The sequence below is a fragment of the Acanthaster planci genome, linkage group LG03, assembly GCF_054643075.1.
Source record: "Acanthaster planci isolate LZ-2023a linkage group LG03, COTS_SCS, whole genome shotgun sequence".
Lineage (NCBI taxonomy): Eukaryota > Metazoa > Echinodermata > Asteroidea > Valvatida > Acanthasteridae > Acanthaster > Acanthaster planci.
Window position 1 is genome coordinate 20,767,815 of NC_141779.1, and position 21,833 is coordinate 20,789,647.

Sequence of the window (21,833 nt, forward strand, 5' to 3'; positions counted from 1 at the left end):
GTTTTCTATAAAACACCTCCCAAAATGTCAGCGCTTGAAATCAACAGAACTGGCTGACAAAATAAACCCACTGGGGTTGTTAAGGTCAGCTTGTCCGGGCTTTCGTAATTAATGAAGGATGTGATTAAAATTCCCCACTGACCGCATTCGCTTGTGATGGGGTGTTTTTTGATGTATTGTCTTCCCATGTGGTAAAATTAACAAGTTTGAGTAGGTAGAATACATCGATAAAACATCTTATAAATTATTTGAGGAACGATGAGCATGCACTTTAAGAGATTTTTGCTTTAGGCCTAATACTGCACAACACATGCCGTCTTTGTCGACAAAATCAGCATACACATTTTACAGTATCGCGCTGTTGTTTAAAAACAGGTGTGCCACCTACCAAATATAAGCTGATTATTATGATGACTTTGTACTTGTTCTCACTATATTTGCGCTGTTCGCTCATTTATCTACGAAAGCCCATTAGTGCCATGGCAAGTATGTGCTCATAATTCGTTATTACAGATTATTTATTCGTTATTACGGATTATTTATTTCAGTATTACGGATTATTAATTAGTCATTACGGATTATTAATTAGTCATTACGGATTATTAATTCGTTATTACGGATTATTTTATTTGATCTGGTGTACTTCCAGTGAATGTTATCAATGTGACATTTACTCAATCGACAGGTTTTGAAAAAAGACCACTCAGTCACATGTGGAAATGTGTTGGAGGTGCCCGCAACATACGAAAGTTTTGTTGATTTGCGACGTGAATTTAACAAAATCTTACAAAGTGAGGCTTGGGTGATGGACGGTTAAATAGATTATCAAAATCTATCAAAGGAAAAGAATGGAAACTACTTGTTGCAGTTTTTTGTTCTGAAATCTTTAAGTAGTGGTTTCTTGTTGCAAAAATACATTTATAGATATTGCTAATATAGAGTGGCTGTTGATAAAAGCAATACTCTGTTCACCACTGTTTATTAAGTTATTATATGCCTTTTATCGTTAGCTTGGTCCTTTGGTTTTAACCCCAAAAGGTATAAAAGACTGAATTTTATCGTACTTTTGAAAGATACATGTATTTTTCTTTTGTTGCATCCAAAAATTATTGATGATCTGAGAATCATACAAGTATCATACAGGAACAGTTTTACTGTAAATGGTTTCTCAAATAAAATGAGGATATGTTTCAAAGATTCCGAATCTGTGAAACATAGATTGAAGTTAATTTTGAGAACATAAATTATATATTACAAATTATATGTTATAAAATTGTCAAAAATATAGACATTGTCCAGTTCAGCCATACATCTTCATTGTGACTGTTTTCCTTAAAAACAGCAGCAAGTTTTCTGCAACATATCTGTTTTTTTACATGTACATTTAAGTGCCTTGTTAAATTTAGCTAATTCAAAGTATACAGGCATCACCTAATGTCTTTGCTGCAACTATTTATTCATTGGGTCTGTCCTTCCCATGGAGGACGACAGTGAAGATGAAAGAAATAAATTGACAAAATGATAAAACACAGGACCATTAATTTATGTTGACCGTAGGTACATCTATTTAATTCTACAAACAAAATCAAGAAAATTATTACTGCAAAAAAAAAATTAAAGGAAAAAAGAAAATTTAAAACTGGGTTAACTAGAGTGACTGACTCTGGCGCCAAGAGGCGCTACACTAGGATTTCCACAACCAGTCTACTCGCTGGAACTGAGTGTCCCTGGCCAGATGTAATTCTGAAGAGATGTTCCCTGCTGTTGGTCATCAGAAATAAACATCCAAAATCGAGTGAAGTGTTTTCTAAGCATGTTCCACCAACACTCAATCCTTTGGTGGTTTTGACTGGTTCCCTACATGAAACTCTTGTCTTAAGCAAACGAATCTTCATGATCCCCTCTAAGAAACTGCTGCATTTGTCGGATGTGATTGTTTGCAGTTCCAAGATCAGCTCTTATGATAAGAGACCAAGATTTCGCAATTTTCGACAGAGTGTTTGTTTCCTTCTAGAACAAGAAGGAAGTAGCATCGAATAAACCGCTCACACTCTCGTTGTACCACTTGCAGGAATGCCTGAGAAATACGTAACAACGAAATGAATAATCCGTAAAAACGAATTAATAATCCGTAATTACGAATTAACAATCCGTAATATCGAATTAATAATTCGTAATATCGAATTAATAATCCGTAATGACGAAATACAAACACATACTTGCCATGGCACTAATGGGCTTTTGTATTTATCGGTGATGCCATCGCTTTGGTGTGATTTACACATAACACAACTGATTTATCAAAGGCAGCTGATATACCAGTGGTGATCCAATGATGTCACAATATACATGACGCTAAACTGTATCTCTAGACCGTTATAATAATCAACAGTAACACTCATCACTCTTAAAAATAACAAAAAACCCGGGGAAAAAACCCGTTATCTGTTCCATTCTGCCTCAGAATGATCCCCTCCTTTGAATATACCTCGCCAGATTACTGTCTCAGCCTCAGCGATAACTGTCTGTGGGGATATAAAAATAAGAAGCAAATTCGATGATATATGTCAAGATAAATTAATCATCTGAAATAAACATTAGATCCAGAGTCTATGTCTCGCATGCAGCCCATACGTATTTCAAAATGCTGAAGGGTTCACTCGTATTGAATAAGAACAGATGTCTGTTCGTTTCATTAAATGGAATTAAAGGCAATTCATTGGCTTTTAGTCCCCTCAAGACGAATCAATAGTTATAGTCTTGCGTTTGGTGTCGAAATTAAATGCTTTGTATGAGAAGCTTAGAAACAGTTTTTTTTAATTAATAAACAATAATATTTGAACATCAATAATAAACAATAATAATAATAAGTCTTAATCGATTAGACCCCACGAAAAGCACGATAGCTTTTAATAACAGAAGACGTAAATAAAAAAGTCGAGCAAAAAACATTTCCACTTAGTCCGAAAAAGTTGTGTCTGTTTTATTTATATATATACACCTTAATTGTTAGCCTTGAAGGACACAGAAACTATGATGGGACGTCAGTTTCAGAGGGAAGAAGGGTCGATCCTCCGTTCCGATACGGACCACGTAATGAGCGAACCGGAGTCCCCACGCAATTCCCAAGCGGCGAACGAGTTTCCCGCGCAGTTCCGTCAGTAACGAAATCTCCGCGATACGAGGAAGGCCAGGGGGCCGCCTTGGTACAATGAACCGCTCCCTGGGACCTGATTAGGATCTCTTGGAGTCAGCAATTAAATTCAACGGCAACTCCCCTGGAGAATGGCCCGTGACGTGGGGGGGTGGGTCTGTCCACAGACTGGGTCATGATTCCGGTTGTATAAGTTTGGTTTGTTTTACTTTTGTGCCCCTGTCAAGTGGATTCGGTGGCCTTTCTTTACTTAATAGACTCTTGCATTTCTTTGAGTATATTTAAACCAATTTGTAAAATTCCAATCGAAAAATCGAGAAGGAAACGTAACCAACCCCCTCTTAAAATTCAAACAAATAATCTACATATGCATGTGGAAAAGTTAATAGTTTCCAACTTGGCCAAACATGCCGAGTGGATCGGGTCAAGAAAGTTACAATTTTGCCTCAAATGTTAAGCTAGCAAAATGAATAAATTTGGGGCAACTATAGAGGAAGGACACAGCGTAATGCAAGCAACTGCGCAAGCATTAAATTTGATGCTGTCATAAGGTCATACCAAGCACCAGCATAGGCATGAATATTCAATTTCCTATACCGCAGTACACGAAGTTTTAAGGATGCAGATTACCATCGACAAATTGCGGCGGCACAATCATAGGGTACACAGGGGTTTCGTGCTTGTGAAACAGATGGCGCGTATCAAGCGTTTGCTGCACTCTGGCTATGGACATGCCAGGCATGCCAGAAAGCGGTAATTGGCCAGATGTTACAGCCCGGGCAGTTCAAACTCCTTCTGTGTCCTTCCCCCATGGAACAACAAAGCATGTGCGTGCAAACTACGATTTCGGTTGCTAATGTTAAATTATGTTAAATTAATATGTCACACCTGCTACCGTGCATTCGCCTGCAAGAAGATATCATTGTACTCTTAATTGGTTTCTGAAATCAATATCGCCAGGCAGTGGTTTGAGAACAATTTCCATCTCCACACTTTGACTACTATAAATGATACAAATGCAGCCTCTCCTTAATAAAACCCTTGTTGAAGGTGTTCTGTGCTCTGCCTTTTTTCCTCTGTAAGCATATTCGGAACTGTCCAGAAATTCTAGGCGCGGACTCTGATTTACTGAAAAAAGAAATTTCGGCTCGATCCACCGATGTACAAACTTGCACAATCGAGAACAAACTCTTTGCCCCAAATCCGATAAGAGCCCTTTTAGTGGACTTAAAACATCAGCACATGATTTTCCCTAACAAAAATAAATCAACGTAATTAATTCTAAAAGTGTGCGCTGACATCAACTGTTTGGAACTTTCAATGAGTTTTATTTCTGTTCCAGAGTGTTACCATTCTGTATAAATGACCTGTACCAATGCTTTAGTGTGCAACATTGAAACTTCTCAAATCATTCGACAAGCAAATCGTGAATAATCTATGTCGTAGCCAAAGCGGTACGTGCCCCCCACCACAAATTCCCGGTGCCCCCCAGGTGCCCCCCCCACTGAAAAAAACGGAGGAATGGATATTGAGCAAGGCTAACAAAAACATGCCCCCCCCAAAAAAAAAAAACACCACTGAAAGCTGGTGTCCCCCGAGATGCTGGTGCCCACCCCCCCCACCAGTAAAATCCTAGCTACGTCACTGGCAACAGGGAAGTCTATGGTCTCTCAATGTTAAAATCACAAAACTTTACTTTTTTGTTCACCAGCGTATAGACTTCTCTCGCATTATGCGTTGCTGGCGTCTCTATGGTGTCTCAGACTCAGAGACTGGTTTTGTTGTTTTTGACTGAGTTAGGGGCCTACAGCAAATGCACACAAGGTTTACTCAACCTAACCCAGTGATACAAAACTTTTTCCCTCTGAGGACGCGTTAGCACATACCTCTACGGGCCGCTTAGGTTTGCGGAAATACTACCCTCGATTGATTTAAGATTTTTACCACTAAATGCACATTAATTTTGCCTCATGTACTTTTGAAGAGGGTTGTGTATTCGTTTCGAATAGTTGTGTTCACTACTTGGTGTATTGATACAGCCAAACTGGATTTGTAATATGTTTTGCTGTTTACTGACGACTGGTGGCCAGCCATTAGTTTGCATGGACTTAACAGTCATGTACGGGCAAAATATGACTGTGACACAGGAAGAAAAGACCCTATATTTACCTTTAACCGCGTGGTGAGTCCCCCCTCCGATCATCGGTCGAGCCAAACACTACCGCGCTACGAAACTCGACAGGATCCACGATGTCGTGGCGAGGCTCTTTCTCGTCGGCAGAGGGCGCTGCTTGTGCTAGCCATAAGTCACCACTGCGCTCCTCGAAGTCTGATCTCGGGCGGGAGGATTGTTTCTGTTTTCACACACGACAAATTAAATTGAAACGTTTATGATCACATGTTTCTGGGTTACCAACTACGGGAATATGGAAAAGAAACATTCTGGAACATTACTGTGACAGAACATGGCCCGTTCAATGGCGCTCTATTTAAATCGTGAAAGAAAGTGATTGCACTGTTTCGATAATGAAGGAGTAGCCTGTTTTTTCGTTGAAGTGAATAAACTTTGCATTGGCAGGATTGTCTTCAATTGTCACCATAGGGTCGACGTAATGCATCTTTGCCAGCCGCGAATTATTGGTTCAGCATGCAGGAAATCAAACATACGCTCCTCGCATTTCAGTGGTGCACGTTGCTGCTAGCAAGACGTACCTTATGAAACGTTGTACGCGGTCGCTCCCCATTCACGCAGCTGTATCTGTCCTCGTCCGTGACGTCACAACAGGACGCCGGGAATGGAAGATGGCGCCTCTGTGGGCCACTGTTGTAACCAAACGCGAAAGTATTTCATGATGGTTACATTAGACTGTGTATCTCTAATAAAGCACAGTGTATCTGTCCAGAAGCATTCGAACACGTGTACAGCGAGACTACGCCATACAGCACTACACACATTGTCTACAATTACCTGGAATTATGTGTAGGAGAATGGACGAGGAACTGTAGATTTGTGCTAAGAACAGGCAAGGCGAAGCCGGGCCCAGTCTTGCACGAATCTACAGTTCCGAGTCTATTCTCGGACTATTTCCCATTGTTACACGAACATGGAGTCCCGAGTCTATGACGCTCTTGCTGTTACCCTACGCCCGAGTGCATGCCTTTGCTCCATTCATTAAGGTGCATGGGTTTGGGCTACGTGAAACATCGACAGTAGTCAACACCGTCAGTGCTGGATACACACTCGCTTCTCTTCCTCTTGCGCCTTGGAGTCATTGTTACACGTGTGTCATAGCAGCGAAACCTATCAGACTAAAACCACCACAGGACTCTATGAAATTGAGGAATGCTATATCAACCTCGTGATAGTATGGTTAGCACTTTTCGAACCACTTTACAAACCACTCAAAATGAGCTCCACTGATACTTACATGTTCTTATATATGAATCATTCCGATATGCCCGTCACTACATATCGCCAATTTACTGGGAGAATGGGCAACTTTGGATTCAAATTACGATGCCACTTTTGAAGTTAAATAATAATATTTAAGAATTTCTATGAAGTGCACATTTCCACTTAAAATTGTTTATAGCGCTACAAATATTAGCAATACAAGAAAAAATTCGGGCTAACTCTTCAAGCAAGATCATATACATGTGCTTGGAGAGAAGCGATTCTGACAGATTTGTCACCTCTGGACCGATGTAATCTTGGAACAACTAAAAGATGTACCCGAGTTTGTGTCAATTCAATTAAGCTAGAATCCAACGTTCTAAAAAAGAGCGGGCAAAACCTAGACAAAGAAAAGCAGCCAAAACACATCAAATTAAGTCCTTATTGAAAGGTGAAGAGAGAATTCAAATCCTTGTTAAAAATTTTGTTTTACAAAGTATTGATCTGGAAAACACGAGGGATAACAATCTATGCCATTTCTATGGAGAAATTGAAGTATTACCTTCCTGACTTTCCGATTCCTGTACACTTTTGGTCAGCAAGGCGGCTCCTGATCCGTTTAACACAGCCTATCCGCTCCACCTCGTTTACCATGACACAACAGTCACGGAGTGACTCCCCCACGTCCTGTATGGTGACGTGCTGTCCCTGTTCTGTAAATAATTAATGATTGGGGTTGAATTCAGAACTCACGCATTTGTATCCGAAATGGCTGTGCCGATTGCACTCCAAAGATATATAAGCGCTGGAAATAATGAAGTATACAAGTACATTTAGCTTGAAAAAATGCGGCCACGATGCCTGTCATTAGAGTTCGGGCGATCAAGGAACCCAAAAAGTTTAAAAGTCATAGTTTTGTGTGGCCCAGCTGGACTCCCTGGCCAAACTACGTCAGTCGTATAATAAAGACTGGCGTCCAATCTGGCTGTTCTGTGGTGCATTTTGTCAAAAATGGTTACAGTTGGTATTCTGTTGATGACTGTAATTCTAATGGAGTGTTTTCTGTGTATGTGTCAATGAAATGTTGTTCACGCAGTCTTTATGAAATTTGGCCAATGAGAGCGATGCTTACCTTCTGAGTTCACGTTACTGTTATCTGTATCCAGAAAGTCACCGAATGCCCCGAGAGCTGCGCTGCCCACAACATTAACGCACACTGCCCCTATACGTCGATCGCTCCACAGGCCATGGTGCCTTGCCCTCTTACCGCGCCGGTGCTTTCTACGTCTGGTCTTGTCATTTGGAAGACGAGGAATCCTGTCCCACTCACCACTGGTCACTCCCGGTACCCTCCAACTTGCACTTCTCCTGGCACGTTTAGCACCCTCAACACCCTTTCCCTTTAGTATATTTTGGTGACCTGATCGATCGTCATCTTCTGCAAATTTGTGCGTTTCACCATCTGCTCCGAACCGAATCTCTTCTTGCCACGTACCAACGTCAGGCGGGCCCGGTTGTTCTTCTTCCCAGTCGTCGTAATGTTTCTCTTTGAAGAAACATTTGGATCGGTGCTTATCCTGCAGCAGGCAACAGTGGTCGATCTTTCTAGCTGTGTGGCTAAAGTTCCCCATTTCAATGTAGATTTCAGGGTCGCACAGTCGATCAAGTAAGGTGTGTTGCAAGGTCTTCAGGCAGCTACTGAACTTACGCCCATCAAGCTGGCAACAAGAGGCTAGACCCCCGAAAACAGCGGATGAATCATTGAAAAGTGCACTTCCGGTGGTGTTCTTTCTCTCATACCAACGGAAATATCTGCGACGACCCCCGTGCCTTCTAGGCCCCTTCCTGTCGACTTCTTCAGGTTCTCCCAATGTATCATAGTAGGATTCATCTGATCCATATCTTTCAGAGGTCCTGTTTTGACGTCTAGCAGGCCTTCCACTTTCCCTTTCCCTGTCATAGTGACTTTTCAGACGATCCAAGCCTTTTTGTCTTGTCCCCTCCTCTTCATGATCTATGTCCCTACCTTCCCAAGACTCTTTTACCCAGCGTCTTCCTTCCCCTCTTGTATGACCTGTATCAAGCCATTTTATGCCTCTTCTGCTTTCTTTACTTCTGTCACCTTTCTTCCCTTTGTGGCCCTGACGTTCCCTGACCCTGTCCTCTGAAAACTCTTGCACTCTGTCTCCCATCTCTGTTCTGTCCAGGTCTCTACCAAGGATGTCCTTGTTGTTCAGTCGCCTGTTTTCATCTGTCGATTCCTCTTCACTGTTCATGTCTCTGCTGTGATGGTCTCCACCGTTTCGCGTTTTCTTTTTACTTGGAGTCTTTGGTTTCCACTTTCTAGGTTTTGTTCGTTCTTTCTGGCCGTCTTGGCTGTCCTCTCCAATGTCTTGGTCTTTTGCTTCCTCTCCCAATGCTTCCTTGACTTCATGGTGAGGTGGAAGTGCACTTTGCAAAACGTTGAGGACCTGTAGAAGATCCTCGCTGTAGAATTCGTCCACGCGTTTGCATATCTCCCCCTTTGCACTACTCAGCCAACTGCCGACTCTCTTCCGGTGACGTTTATGTTTAAGGGTCTTTGGAGTGCGCTCTCGGCTTTGGACGTTGATGTCATTAGGCTCTCCGTGATTTTTGTCTGCTGAAAGAACACAGCGGTATCTCTCCCGCCCTTCAAGTTGGCAGCATGCATGTTCTAAATTGAGATCCCGGATCTCTCCCAAATATCCAATCTGGTATGCAGTGTCTATGTCTTGCCCGGAACAGACCTTGTCTACGTAAGCCCGGAAAAACTGCGTCAAACAGCGGTACCTTCTTTTGCCCTCGTTCCTGCAACATTGGAAGACTGTGTCATTGAAATCTTTCTTTGGAAGTCCTTCCATTGCTGTACACAATCTGTCCATTCTTGTCGGTTCTACCTGTCGGCGGGAATCACTCGTGAGGCTTTCAATGTCAGCAAGCATTGGTGCTCGACGATCAAGTAGCTTCTCCCTTGTCCTCAGGAGCTCCTTAAAACAACATGATCGTTCCTCGCGCTCCTCTTCTCTACAGCATGGATTGTCGTCTCCAACAGCACCACCAAGCCGGACAGCTAGTGGGGTGAGTTCCCCCCGGCAGGTGGCGGCGTATTTTTCATCCCTTGCAGAACGCAAACACTTCATTCTTTTGGCCCGACCACTGAATGCACAACACTTGACTAGATGATTTCTTGTGTCAAGCTCTTCGTCATTGCTGGTGTTTGTGCTGCGGTTTCCACAGAGACGATTCAAGATGCGTAACTCATGACGGGTTCTTCGTATGTCTCTTCCTCCTTCTTGGCAGTGCCTCTTGTTTTGACTCTTTGCATCTTTCACTTCAGCTGAAAACAGAGAGAATTTGAACTGCTTGTCCTCATTAGTGCCATCTTGAGGTTCAGCAAAGGCGTCGCCCGACACATCAGACTCTTTGGTTCCAGACGGAGATTCGGATGCATATGATTCCTTCTTTGATGACACTTCATGACTTGCAGCATTTTTCTCCCCAAATGTTACTCTCAGGATCACACTGATCTCACTTTGAACCTGGGATGTCGTCAGCTTATCACCAGATGTTACGAAACATTGAAACCGCGCCTCGCCTGTGGCTTCACAACACTCTGTGATTCGCTTTCCTATAACACCCTGTCCTAAGGCCGACTTTTTCCGGGCCCAAAATTGCCTCCTCTGGCATTTATCATCGAAACCTGCTCGAACAACCCTCCCAAGGCACATCACCTTGTTGTGTATATCTTCAACTTTACAGCAACTCCTAAGACCAGGAAACTTTGCCTCCTTTCTCTTTGCGAGGGCACAGAGACGTTCGCCAGGGCTGGCGGTGAGTATCAGAGGGTTTTTTTGGCTGGCGGCACCTTCTTCGTGTTCCCGTGAAAAGCAGTCGTAGCGGTACTTCCCTTCATCTGCACAGCAAGGGTGGATATACTGCGTCTTCGACAAACCAGGCTGTTGGAACTGTTTCCTAACTGACTTTGGCAGGAAAAACGGGGCTGGAATCAGACCATCACAGAACTTATCTATTGATTGCATTTTGACTTTTTGAAAACACCGGAATTGTCGATTTGGCCTTTTTATTCTGCAGCAACTACCTGCGCTGAAAACCGTTGTCATCACTGACATCTCTGAAGGCGATGATGTCATTGCTTTTCTTTTGAATGCTTGGCAAACGCTACATACTCGCAGCTTCGTTCTTGCGTATGCTGGTATGGTCCTGGCAATACATCTCTTGAGCTTACCTCCTAGAAAACATTGAGAAATTTAACAAGCACTTAGATATTATGAATGGTTACCGATTCACAGGTATTCTGGATATCGCAAACCCAAACTTCTGAACAGACGCCCGTAGTCGCAGGGGTTTATTTATACACGTCTGTTTACTAAATCAGGAGTTTTTGATGTTCGTCCTCAGAATATACGGCAATTTTTTTTAATCTTAAGATTAATACCAGTACACTTCTGTGTTTCTTAATGTTCCATCAGGTGTATTTTTCGTCACAGATGGACTCGGGAATTGTTTCTCTGATCCTAACACTGACAGTGTTCAATACAACAGAATACAGTATGCAATCAAAACTGCACCAGAAATGTCAGGATTAAGTTATCACTAAAAGCAATATATCTTGCGCCATTAAAAGGTGGAAACTACTGCCAAAATCTGTAACTTCTTTCTAATAACAGTACTGTGCGTGCAACCAAAAGTGACCAGTGATACACTGAGTTAGCAAACAAGAAGTGCGCTGTAAGTTTTTTGTTTGTTTGTTCGGTTTTTTTTTTTCATTCTTTCTTCTTTGGACTGAGTAAGGCAATTCAGGCAATGATGCATCCGACAGCAGGAAAATTACTCGCTGTTTAACGCATGTAAGGTGGCGCTTGACGACCGGGACTGGAGTGTTTGACATGGACTTCATGGTGCTTTGACATACCTGAAATACAGCGCCCTCACTCAATCTGCAACTGTGCCAGTGCAAGATTAGGTCGTGTCTGAGTAACTTGACTACGACTGCACACAGCATGTGAACCTATGAAAGCCAATCGTTAGCAACCATATCCATTCAAGTGCATCTCATGTGTTATTTCCACCATCCATAGCCAGACCGGGCCTCATACGCACCTGCTCGTTTACAACAGCGCCACCATCGACGACGAAGGAGAGGGCTCATGCCTGCGCCTCGAAGATCTTGGAATTCTTGACACAATATCTTTGGATCGACAACAACGGGATGCTTTTCCGAGTAGTTGGCGTCTGTTATTCCTTCGTCGACATCTTCGTCTGGCTCAGAATTTATAGGAATAAAGGACCCATGATTTTATTCCAAATATCAAAGGTTGAAAATCACAAAATGGGGCTATCTACGAGATACATTTTTACTGACAAATTCCTTAGTAGATAAACTACTCGTGTTGCATTTGTGCCATGACATGACAAAGTGAAATTTTGTAAAAACTATTTCAAATTCAGGTCGAGAGATACTCGATGTTTTGGATTTTCTCAGACTATAATGTGCTTAACAGCTAGTATCCCTGCTCATCAGTCGCACAACGCGAGAGTCACCGGGGGGGCATATCTTTGGGGAAGCATTCAACAGCAACAAACTGATACACCATCAACAGTGGGAGGGCGCCATTTCACACTAGATGAGAGCTAGCATTTATCCTCCCAGTCCCTGTTTCTCTTGCTTTTCACTCTTTTTTTTCTCTTTGATCCTCATTTTTTATTTCAGGGGACAAAGTGACAATACTTCAATGAATGTTTTGCTTCTTTAGAATATGACCTCTTACTGTTAACATGACAATCATGTTCAACAAGTCTTGGAACTGATGGAAATTCCGAGTTTCACTGCCAGTTTTCCCCATTTCATTTTTAAAGCAAATCAGACGGGGGATGGCTTACAGTCTGTCGAAACTTATTTACTAGAAAATGGTTCATTTAAATCGACTACACAACTCCCTTGTTTTGACATACCTTCAAATAAGCCGTCATCGTACTCGTTCTCAAAATTGCTGTCTCGCTCATTCGTGAAGTTGTAACCTTCCGGGTCGATTTCGTGCAGCAGAGCTTAACGTGGGGGGAAATTTTGAAGAGAGGTTTTTAAGCGTAAAACGAGGGTGCGTGTAATGTTGACAAAATAGAGATGATAGAAAATGGACATTAGCCTGAACCAACCGGATGCAACCTAGCAACGAGTCATTGGGGATGGTTGAACTGCAGCTATTACAATGTAGGACATAGACTAAGAAAACAGACGAACAGGAAAAGCAGACGAAAGTTATGAAGAAACTCACTATTTAGATAGTTGTCTAAATCCGGCGAGTAAGGGCAGACAGTGAGCTGAGGATTTGTAGACTGAGATGTTGTATCATCAAAGACTATCGCTCTTTGTAGAAAAAAAATGAATTATTTCTTTCAGTTGATAAACATCTCCCTTCCACGATTAATAGTCACTGACAATATCAGTTTCACGGTTCTTAGTTCCTTTCTATTTGGATCAAGTTTAAGAAAGATCAGCCGGGTCAAATCTTTGATTCCATTCTCCAGGATATAGTAAGAAAGTTTCTCTAAATCAGGAGCAATGACAATTTGAGCAGTCTGACACAAATGACTTTTAAATTATGTTAGCTATTAAATTTAACACCTCAATACAGACTCTTACATAATCACAAGGCAACTCAAGACTCAGTAATTCTTAATATTTACACAAAAAATACATGAGTGGAAAACTAGGTATTATTGGCTGGCACCTTTTGGTTTCCTGTCGATGGAAATTTTCAAATATCTCGATGTGCATGTATTTGACCTTGAACTCGAATTCCACTGGCATTTTTTGCTAATATCGTTGCCGCCATCTTGGATCTCAAAACGGCCTCCTTTTCAGACCTAATTTGTAGCATAAATTTTGACATATTAATGTCTAGTCCGTTTTTGGCGGCAGATCCAATGATCTGGATAGCAAGGTGTCTGTATCGTTCATTACTGGCTGAAGTACCTTCACTGGAAAGCGGCCAGCTTGGATATTTTAAACTGGTCACGTTATTAATTTACATTATTAATGTTGAGAAGCCTATCATACAAAGTCCATTTCTGGTTTGGATCTACCCTTGCCGACAGGAACATCATTTTGAGATCCAGGATAGTCGAAACTTGGTGGATGGAAAAACGTCACCCAAAAACGAGCAAGTGCCCAATCGTTCTATATAAAAGAAATTAATACCTGAATTTGACACAGCCGCAAGACGGTGATTCCCAGTGAAAGGAAGCATTGCTTGCTTGCTGAGGCCGGTCGGACACCAAGACTCCCGGACAGTCCTCAAGGTATCTGACGTTTCCAGAGCTGGGAACCAGGGTTACATCCTCACAGGTTTTGTCAGAATTATCGGACTTTAAGATAAATCTGGAGAACGGGCGGGCTTGGTTGCTTGCTTCGATCCTCACTGCAAGTATGACGATCGCATTGTAAAGTAAAGTTTGCTTCAACGGAGATTCGAAAATGGTGGCATAGGTTGCGCGGGTACCAGTGTGTGAAGCGCTCACCGTGCTCTCATCACTTGTGTTCTGCGTTCAATATCTCCTGCCTAGGCCATAATAAGCGGGGTTGTTCGCTGGTTTGCTCCGTGCCACGAGGGGTTTACTATGGGCCCTCTGGTTTAACCCCATCCGCTTAAATCAACACAATTTTTAGCTCTGCTTAGTGAGCATATTGTGTCGTTTGGCGGCTGACTCTTCAGCCTTTTAAAGTCTTCTGTCCGCACGACCACATTCTAGCTTTAGTGTCCTTATCAAAAAGGGCGTTTTAACACAATTGGTTCCTTTTCCCTTATATAGGTTGAACGTTCACAATCTTCACTCGCGTTTGCGCAGTGCTACTGATTTTGATTACTACACCAAATGTTGATTTGGCAATGACAGTGCCAAATTTACACTGCATTGCCCCATGACGTTATGCGCCAGCGCCACCCACACAGCATGGGCCTTCATATAAGGATATGGATAGGAGCTGCAGTACTCGCAAGAGACACAAACTATAACATAGCTGGAGGGTTTTTTTTTAATGAAGTAGTTGGAAATACTTATGTAATTTTAAAGGTTGTTTACACTTTCTGACTCAAAAAGTATTTCTGAATGGGAATAAATCGTCACTGTTTTCACGACGAGCCGCACGTCTCGATAAGCGCATTTTGTGTTTCACGAAGAGACACAAATCTGAATGCTCTTCGTACACGCACAAAACGTAAAATATGGAAAGACCGAAAAGTAGGCCAAGTCAGATTTTCATTTTCACAAAGAGCCACACACCTTTGTTACATTAACAGTGGCGCGGGCGTGATTGCGTGTGCTCTTCCCTATGAAAATTACATTGTACGAAAGGGCCAAAAAGTAGGAAAATATGGATTCTTGGGTGACACGGACGAACGCTCATCTTTACTAGTTGATTTCGGCTATTCAACCACTATGTTCATTTTAATTACTTGAACCAAGCAAAAGTTTAACTCTCACAGAATCATTTGAGGGTTTTTACTGCATAAACTTGTTGGTATAACATAAACATATTAGTGTTTCTGCAGTTTTATATAGGAGAAGCTTTTCGGCCATTTCTTTGAAATCTACATTATTGTGTGGCTCTTCGTGTAAACGGTGACTTGGTCGGTCGGTCGGTCTTGACCGGCCGTTTACGAAGCCTGCGCCAGCAGCTCAGAATATGATCGGTGTTCATTCTCCTGATTAGGTCTTAAACATTTTGGACAGGTTCCCTTTTTAATCGAGTTTTTTTTTTACTGATAAGGTACGTACACGTGCACCAGGTGTGCCATGCGACAGTAAAATATCAGAAGGACATGTTTGTTGAACTTGCAACTTTCTTTCTCACAAATAACTGTTGTTGGCACGGTTCTCAGTTACGTTCATCAGAGCATCATGAACGCTGAGAGTCATTTATAATTTATAAAACACTGACGTTGTCTGAAGTCTCCTATCACCACTGAAGTCACAACGATGTGTCAGCCAGGTGTCACCGATGGACCACGCCAGAGTCTTTTATTTACACGAGGAAACCGTGTTTTGAATTTACATGACATGAAGCGGCCTATCTTGTTTAGAGTCCTGTCTGTGGCATTACATTTGGAATTGAATTCTATGATCATAGAGAGTTGGGGCCACTTGAATTTCTGAACTTGTACTTTTAGAGATAAAAGGCCTAGAGACATTGAATAAAAGCTTTTCCTGAGCCCATCCATAACTGTAACTTGTATTTAACGTTATTATTCAAAACAGGGTGTTCTGTCATTTCCAAGCTAAGTATAATGTAATGAGCTAAGTTTTACTGTAATGAAAGATCCATATAACTCTGACAGAGGACACAAAGATTGATTTATAAACCTAATACTATTTTAGCTATGCAGCCATATACGTTTAGTTCGATATCTTACAGACTACCGCTAAACCCTCAATAAATGGTCTTCTGGAAGAAGAATTAACTAGTTCTACCAAAAAGGAACTCATCACCAACTCGTTATGACACTGAAGATTCAACTGCAGGCGTCAGGTTTTTTCTGAGTATAGCAATGTGGATTTTACGTTTGCCTCATCTAAAATTTCTTGTTCATGAATAAGAAATTTGAGGGAGATCCCCTGGTTAACGCATCCGAATGTTTTCGTTTATATTTGATCGATCCAGACCAAAGAATGAAAAGTTATAACCCGACCTTATTAATCATGTATTTTATTCTGAAAAAAAAGTAGGGGGGTTGTCTCCATTACCCGGGAGCACAACACCGGAACCCTGTGGTCATTACGTGGAGATGAGTATGTAAAATGAGCTCAAAACATGGGTAATGGAATTACACTTGATTTACGTTTTACTTTATTCAAGCATACGTCTGCCTTTCAGTTCAAAATCTAACAAATTTAAGTATATATTAATTACTAATTAAGCAGTCATTTAAAAACTACAAACTCTAATCGATGTTCAATTTTTGTTATACAGTACATGTACGTTTATATACAGTACGTTTTATTTTCTTGGAAAAAAGTGGGCCAAGTTCGCAAAACAAAAAATGGTCTGAGAGTAGAGAAGAGTGTTTTACGCAGCTTTCATGGGGTGGAGAGTTTGCGTTACCTTAATGACACTCCTGTGATTTATTTACAGAGAATTCTCTAACTTCATATTGACTGCCCAAACATTACAACGACGGCACTTCATGACAGTATGAAATTCCTGTAGTGCCATTATATACTCGATGGCACTATAGGGGTTTCGTATGAGAGATCAAGGAAAACCAAAAGACAGAAGTGGGTTTGAGTTTCCACCCATTGAAAGCTGCGTGAAAATTGTGTCAAATAATACTGAAATTACACTTTAGTTTGGCAATCGAACTTACATTCATACTGCTGGTTCGGTAGGTAACCAAACTGAACTTGACTGGCCACCAGATCATAGGCGGGCGTCCCAGTGACGTCACCTAAGTCATTGGAATCAGTGTTACGCTGTGTGAACACTGGGCACTCGTCCAAAAATAAGCCTATCGTTGACAAAAAGAAACGCAACTCGATAGCTTTCATTTAAACGGTCAGAAGGCTACCAACTCTCACGCATTAAGCGTGACACTCACACATAATTATTTTGTTAATATCACAGTCTCACACTGATAATATACATGTATTATCAAAATACTAAAAGGGTACAACGTATTTTAAAACTGAATTCAACCCATCTATTTTCTGTCCTGATTATGGAAGAAAAAGTTCTATACGTTAGCTCAGATAGAAAACAAACGCACGCTTTGATTTGCATTTTTATGGCTTTGTGTGATGTCATAGTGTTTTGTACACGGACTAGGGGCGTAAATCCAACAACCTCGTCCATAGTTTACTTTATTCCAACGTTCTTCCAATAGTAACACCTGGATAGGAAACTTTCTTCAGGTAATCTGATTTAGCACAACAGCAAGGAACAGTGGTATCTCATAATTGTACGATGTTTGTAATTTCAACGTGTATTTCGTGCTGCAAATTGTTTCACCTTCCGTCCCTTTGATTTGATTTGTGTATTTTTATATGAACTGTGGCATTGCTTAATGGGTTGAATGACGGTTTAACTTTTTAGTCAGGTCCACATGTGGATTGAGTTTTCAGTCCCTACCTGATTCCGTGGGAGTTACCCAGAATAGTCCTCTGGGGTTTTCTTCCCGCCTCTAAAACCGTAATTGCTTCTCGTGGTCTCCTCCTTACAGCTTGCCCTCTTTTGTGCCCAGATTTTTCACATTCTTTGAAATAATTATCTCGCCTGTTACGCAGTGATTAATGAAAAACAGGTGGCCGCAACAAAACAAATCGCATGCTTTACAGATTACAAGCTATTTTAATCTGTAGCCTATCAAAAAGCTCTGTAATATGTTACGTGATTGTGTACGGCGAATTCAGATCTCGGTGAGATAAAGATAATCCATATATTTGTATTTTCGGATTCTTGCGAGTAATTCGGTAATACCATTGATCAGGCCATCACAGCTTTAACCACCAACCCCACACCACCACCAATCATGACCACCACCACCCCACGATCAGGCGCCGAATCGACTACCACATTATGAATCCACACAAGAGCATTTTCAACGACACATGGTATTTTTGCCCACAAATGGTCGGTAAGACTATGGAAAGCCGTCAGTACAAAAATGATAATAATGCAAGAAATCTGAAAAAAGATCTTGCGCAGCTATTAAAAGACCAAAATAAAGACTACTCCTGAACTCATATGAAAATAAGTAATGGGAAAAATCATATTTTTTAGATAAATCTGACACCAGGCAGCCCAAATACGAATTGTGGGCAATCTCAAAGCGGTCTAAAGGTGAATTATATTTTATACACCACAACCCATATCTCATATACCTACGACTTAATCTCAAACGTACGAGTTTAATATAAGTTTTCACTCATCCGTACGAGATATAATTCGTATATATGAGATACAAATTGTCCGTACATTGTATATACTTCGCAGGTATGAATTAGTGGTAGGTACGAGATGCAAGTTTATATACGACGTATGAGTCGTACCTACGAGTTAACTCAAGAATGAGACAATTTTTCACCCTGTCCCTGGTACACTTTGTTATTTAATAATTTAATAATGAAATAAGAATGTTGAAAATTTTCAATGCCGTGGATTCCGTTGATGGGACGTGTGACTGTGGGCTATTGCTCCCTCAAGACCGTTCAGGGGAAGCCGACGAAGGGCAAGGATATGAATCGTTTATGTATGCATGACAGCCTGACGGAAAACCGTTATTGCGTATTATGTGTATGCACCTGGGGTACAAGGTTATACGGAACGATCAGGACTATCATTATTTCGTAGTTCTGGCTAAAAAAAAATCGTAAATAAAATTTAGTAAAGACTGTGAGAAACTGACAAGGCTGAATGTACTTACCGCTCGAAGCTTGTACAGTTTGTATGGCTGAGAGACAAAGCAAAATGCTTTTGACTAGCATCATCCCACGCACGCTGAGAGGCGATGGAACAAAAACCTGTACTGAGACAAATACAGAGTGCCTCGAACTCCGTCCCTTTGGAAAAACTGGTGACTATCTGCTTTTTGGGGTCATTGGGTTGGACTTATATATCGAAGATTGCTTACTCGGGCTTTACAAGTATAGTCTGTAATCTACGGTTTGCATCAATTCTTTAATTGTTGACACATCCGGATGAAGTCACCACCATGCTTTTCGTCACAGTTGCGAGGACAAGTCGAGGAGGCTTTTCTGTGCCACCCGACTGTAATGAACCTCTGCAGTGGTGCGCATTTTGCTGGGTTACCGATGGACATAAACGAGATTCAAAATCGTAGATCGATTGATTTTACTAGTTGTAAAAGTCTTCATACAATCTATTCTCTCATCGCTGGCCAGGCTTTTATTTCGAAGAGGAATTCAAATTGTACGTTGCTCTTAAGTACATGTACGTCAGTGTAGGGTCACGGATCCCCCACTGGATTTGCACACGTTTTTCCAATCGTGACTCTCTCATCCTTCCAGGCCCAATTGTGCAGTATCGCCCACTGATTTGATAGAGTACAAAGGTCAGCTAATGACATGAATAACCGTCTCTGCAATTCCCCGAAATGAACTTAAGGCATTTAAAGGAGCTTTGCCAAACCTGAATGTACCTTCTTTACACCGATGGTGGCTAGAAGTACTTATCTTTCAAGACGTTTTTAAAAAGTAACAGGATGATAAAACAAACCTTTCAGAAAACAAGTGTCTGCAGCACTAGCTATTCCACATTGTTCACACCTTGGCCCCGGACAAAATGATCTTGTACCCAAAGTCCAATAAACTTTCGCAAGTGAAAGCACATTCCATCGACTGACACACCACATAGCCTTGAACCAACTGAAAAGAATAATCACTTCCGAGGAAAACAACAATAATCACTTTCCAGGAAAACCTCTCTCTAAGTTTTCGTATGACAAAAAACGTCGAGATAGCGAAATGCGAAAGCACGACAGCCGGTCGTTGAACTTGACTGCGAGTAATTCGAGCTGTGGTTGGTCTCAATCCCGCTTCGCTGACCAATTCATCCAATTAGAGGAGGTGTCGGGTGCTTTTCCTCGGCCTCACGCCGATTGCCACCCGCCCATAAACGACTGTTTCACGTTTCTGTGTAGCAGCCAGTAGGCCTACCAGAACAAACATGTATGGTGCAGTACGTCATCATAACACCGGCTCGACTCAGTATTCAATGATTGACACAATCCCTCATGCTCTTCTGAAGCAGGCACTAAATACTGCGATAATTTTTCGTACTTCGCATTCTTGGTTGCAATTGTTTTCGGTCTAATATGTGCCAGATTTTCAATGCCCCACTCAAAGAAAAACCCGCCTTCAACTTTGTGTCACGGAATGTACGTCACTCTGCCACGCCACGCCTCTCAAGAGTTTGTTCCTTAATTTAATTCGACTGTAGCATTGTAATTGTCTCAACTGTACGTACGTGCTGGAGACAGCATCAATTTAAATCCCAGGGTTTAAAGTCCTCTTGCCTTGGGTGTGACAGCCCACAGCTCGTCAGGTGACCAGCCAGCCTAATTGGTCCGTGGTCCCGAGTCAGTTTGCGAGATTCACTGAATTACGGCTCGCAGTCCACAGTATAGCTCCTCCAAGGTGCATTGTTCATGCCCATTGGTCAAAACCAACCAGGCCTGAAGACTATCGATTAAACTGGGGCATTTGAATGCCAGATTGTTTGCCTGGAGAACATATGAAGTGTCACCACCGACATGAAATATGAGGAATGCATTTTTTTTATTCCAGATAGCGTGTGTTCTTGGTAAATAGATCACAACCATCCTCACTGCATGCGGTGAGCTGATTGGCAAATTACTCTCTACCTCAAATTAATGGGAGACTTTGAGACGCATGGTGGCGGCAGACACACCAGTCCTTTTCTATGGTTGTGCGCGTGTTCAGAACTAACACGCATGCCTAGAACTGCGCGCGCATGCCCACATCAAACAAAAAGGACCGTTGTGTCAAATGTCCCCATTGTGACAAAACGACGTCCTCATTTCTCTACCAACTAGTATAATACAAACGTAAAGGCCGCACCTGCCAGTAGTCACGGTGACAAACTGTAGGTTCTAATGTCACCTTCAGGAGTTAAGAGGCCATTCACATCTAAGGGCGATTATTACTGGAAAAATATATACATGGTACTTTTCGGCGAATGAAGATATAACTTCATATTCAGCAGTTCCATAATATTAACCTTAACTCCCTAGGGTGTGTGCAAAATTGTATTAAAATTGGAGGATTCAGGACTGTTGGGATTAAACATTATGACGTATCTAAGGGAGTCTTGTTTAATCCCCCGTCCAAGCTTAGGCCCTGTTTGCTAAATACAAGTTGTAGCATGACTAATTAATCATGAAGATAACAGCTGATTGGTCGAATTTGGTTTCTTAGTATCTGCAAATCTTTCGATTCCACAGTTGCCCAAAATAAGTGCTATGTTATGTTTCATCCAAAGACAAGACCCACACTTTTCCCTAAATTCACAAAATACCGGGCAGATCATCGAAATTGCACGCCTATGAGTATGTACCCGTACTTACACCTGTAATTTCTCAATTTGGCACAGAATTTCTGAATCCAGTACGGCCTTTGGCCCACCGGAGGCCAGTTGGTCTGAGTCGAGCTTTTGTCCGGTGAATTTGCGAGAAATCCGCTTTCAAAAGTTTCCGAAGTTCAGCTTTCCGA

At 41.7% G+C, this 21,833-nt stretch overlaps 1 protein-coding gene across 1 annotated transcript; it reads right to left on the reverse strand.

The window, feature by feature from the left end:
* Positions 1-350: 350 nt before the first annotated feature.
* Positions 351-19,679, reverse strand: LOC110973078 (uncharacterized). The gene is made up of 11 exons (XM_022223550.2): positions 19,007-19,679; positions 16,952-17,092; positions 13,789-14,008; positions 12,863-12,954; positions 12,543-12,635; positions 11,691-11,849; positions 7,681-10,818; positions 7,111-7,261; positions 5,867-5,975; positions 5,324-5,508; positions 351-2,525 (listed from the first exon to the last, which is right to left on the reverse strand). Exons 1-10 carry the CDS (start codon positions 19,068-19,070, stop codon positions 5,326-5,328), a joined length of 4,350 nt encoding a protein of 1,449 aa, XP_022079242.2. The 5' UTR covers positions 19,071-19,679; the 3' UTR covers positions 351-2,525; positions 5,324-5,325.
* Between the last annotated feature and the right edge of the window lie 2,154 nt (positions 19,680-21,833).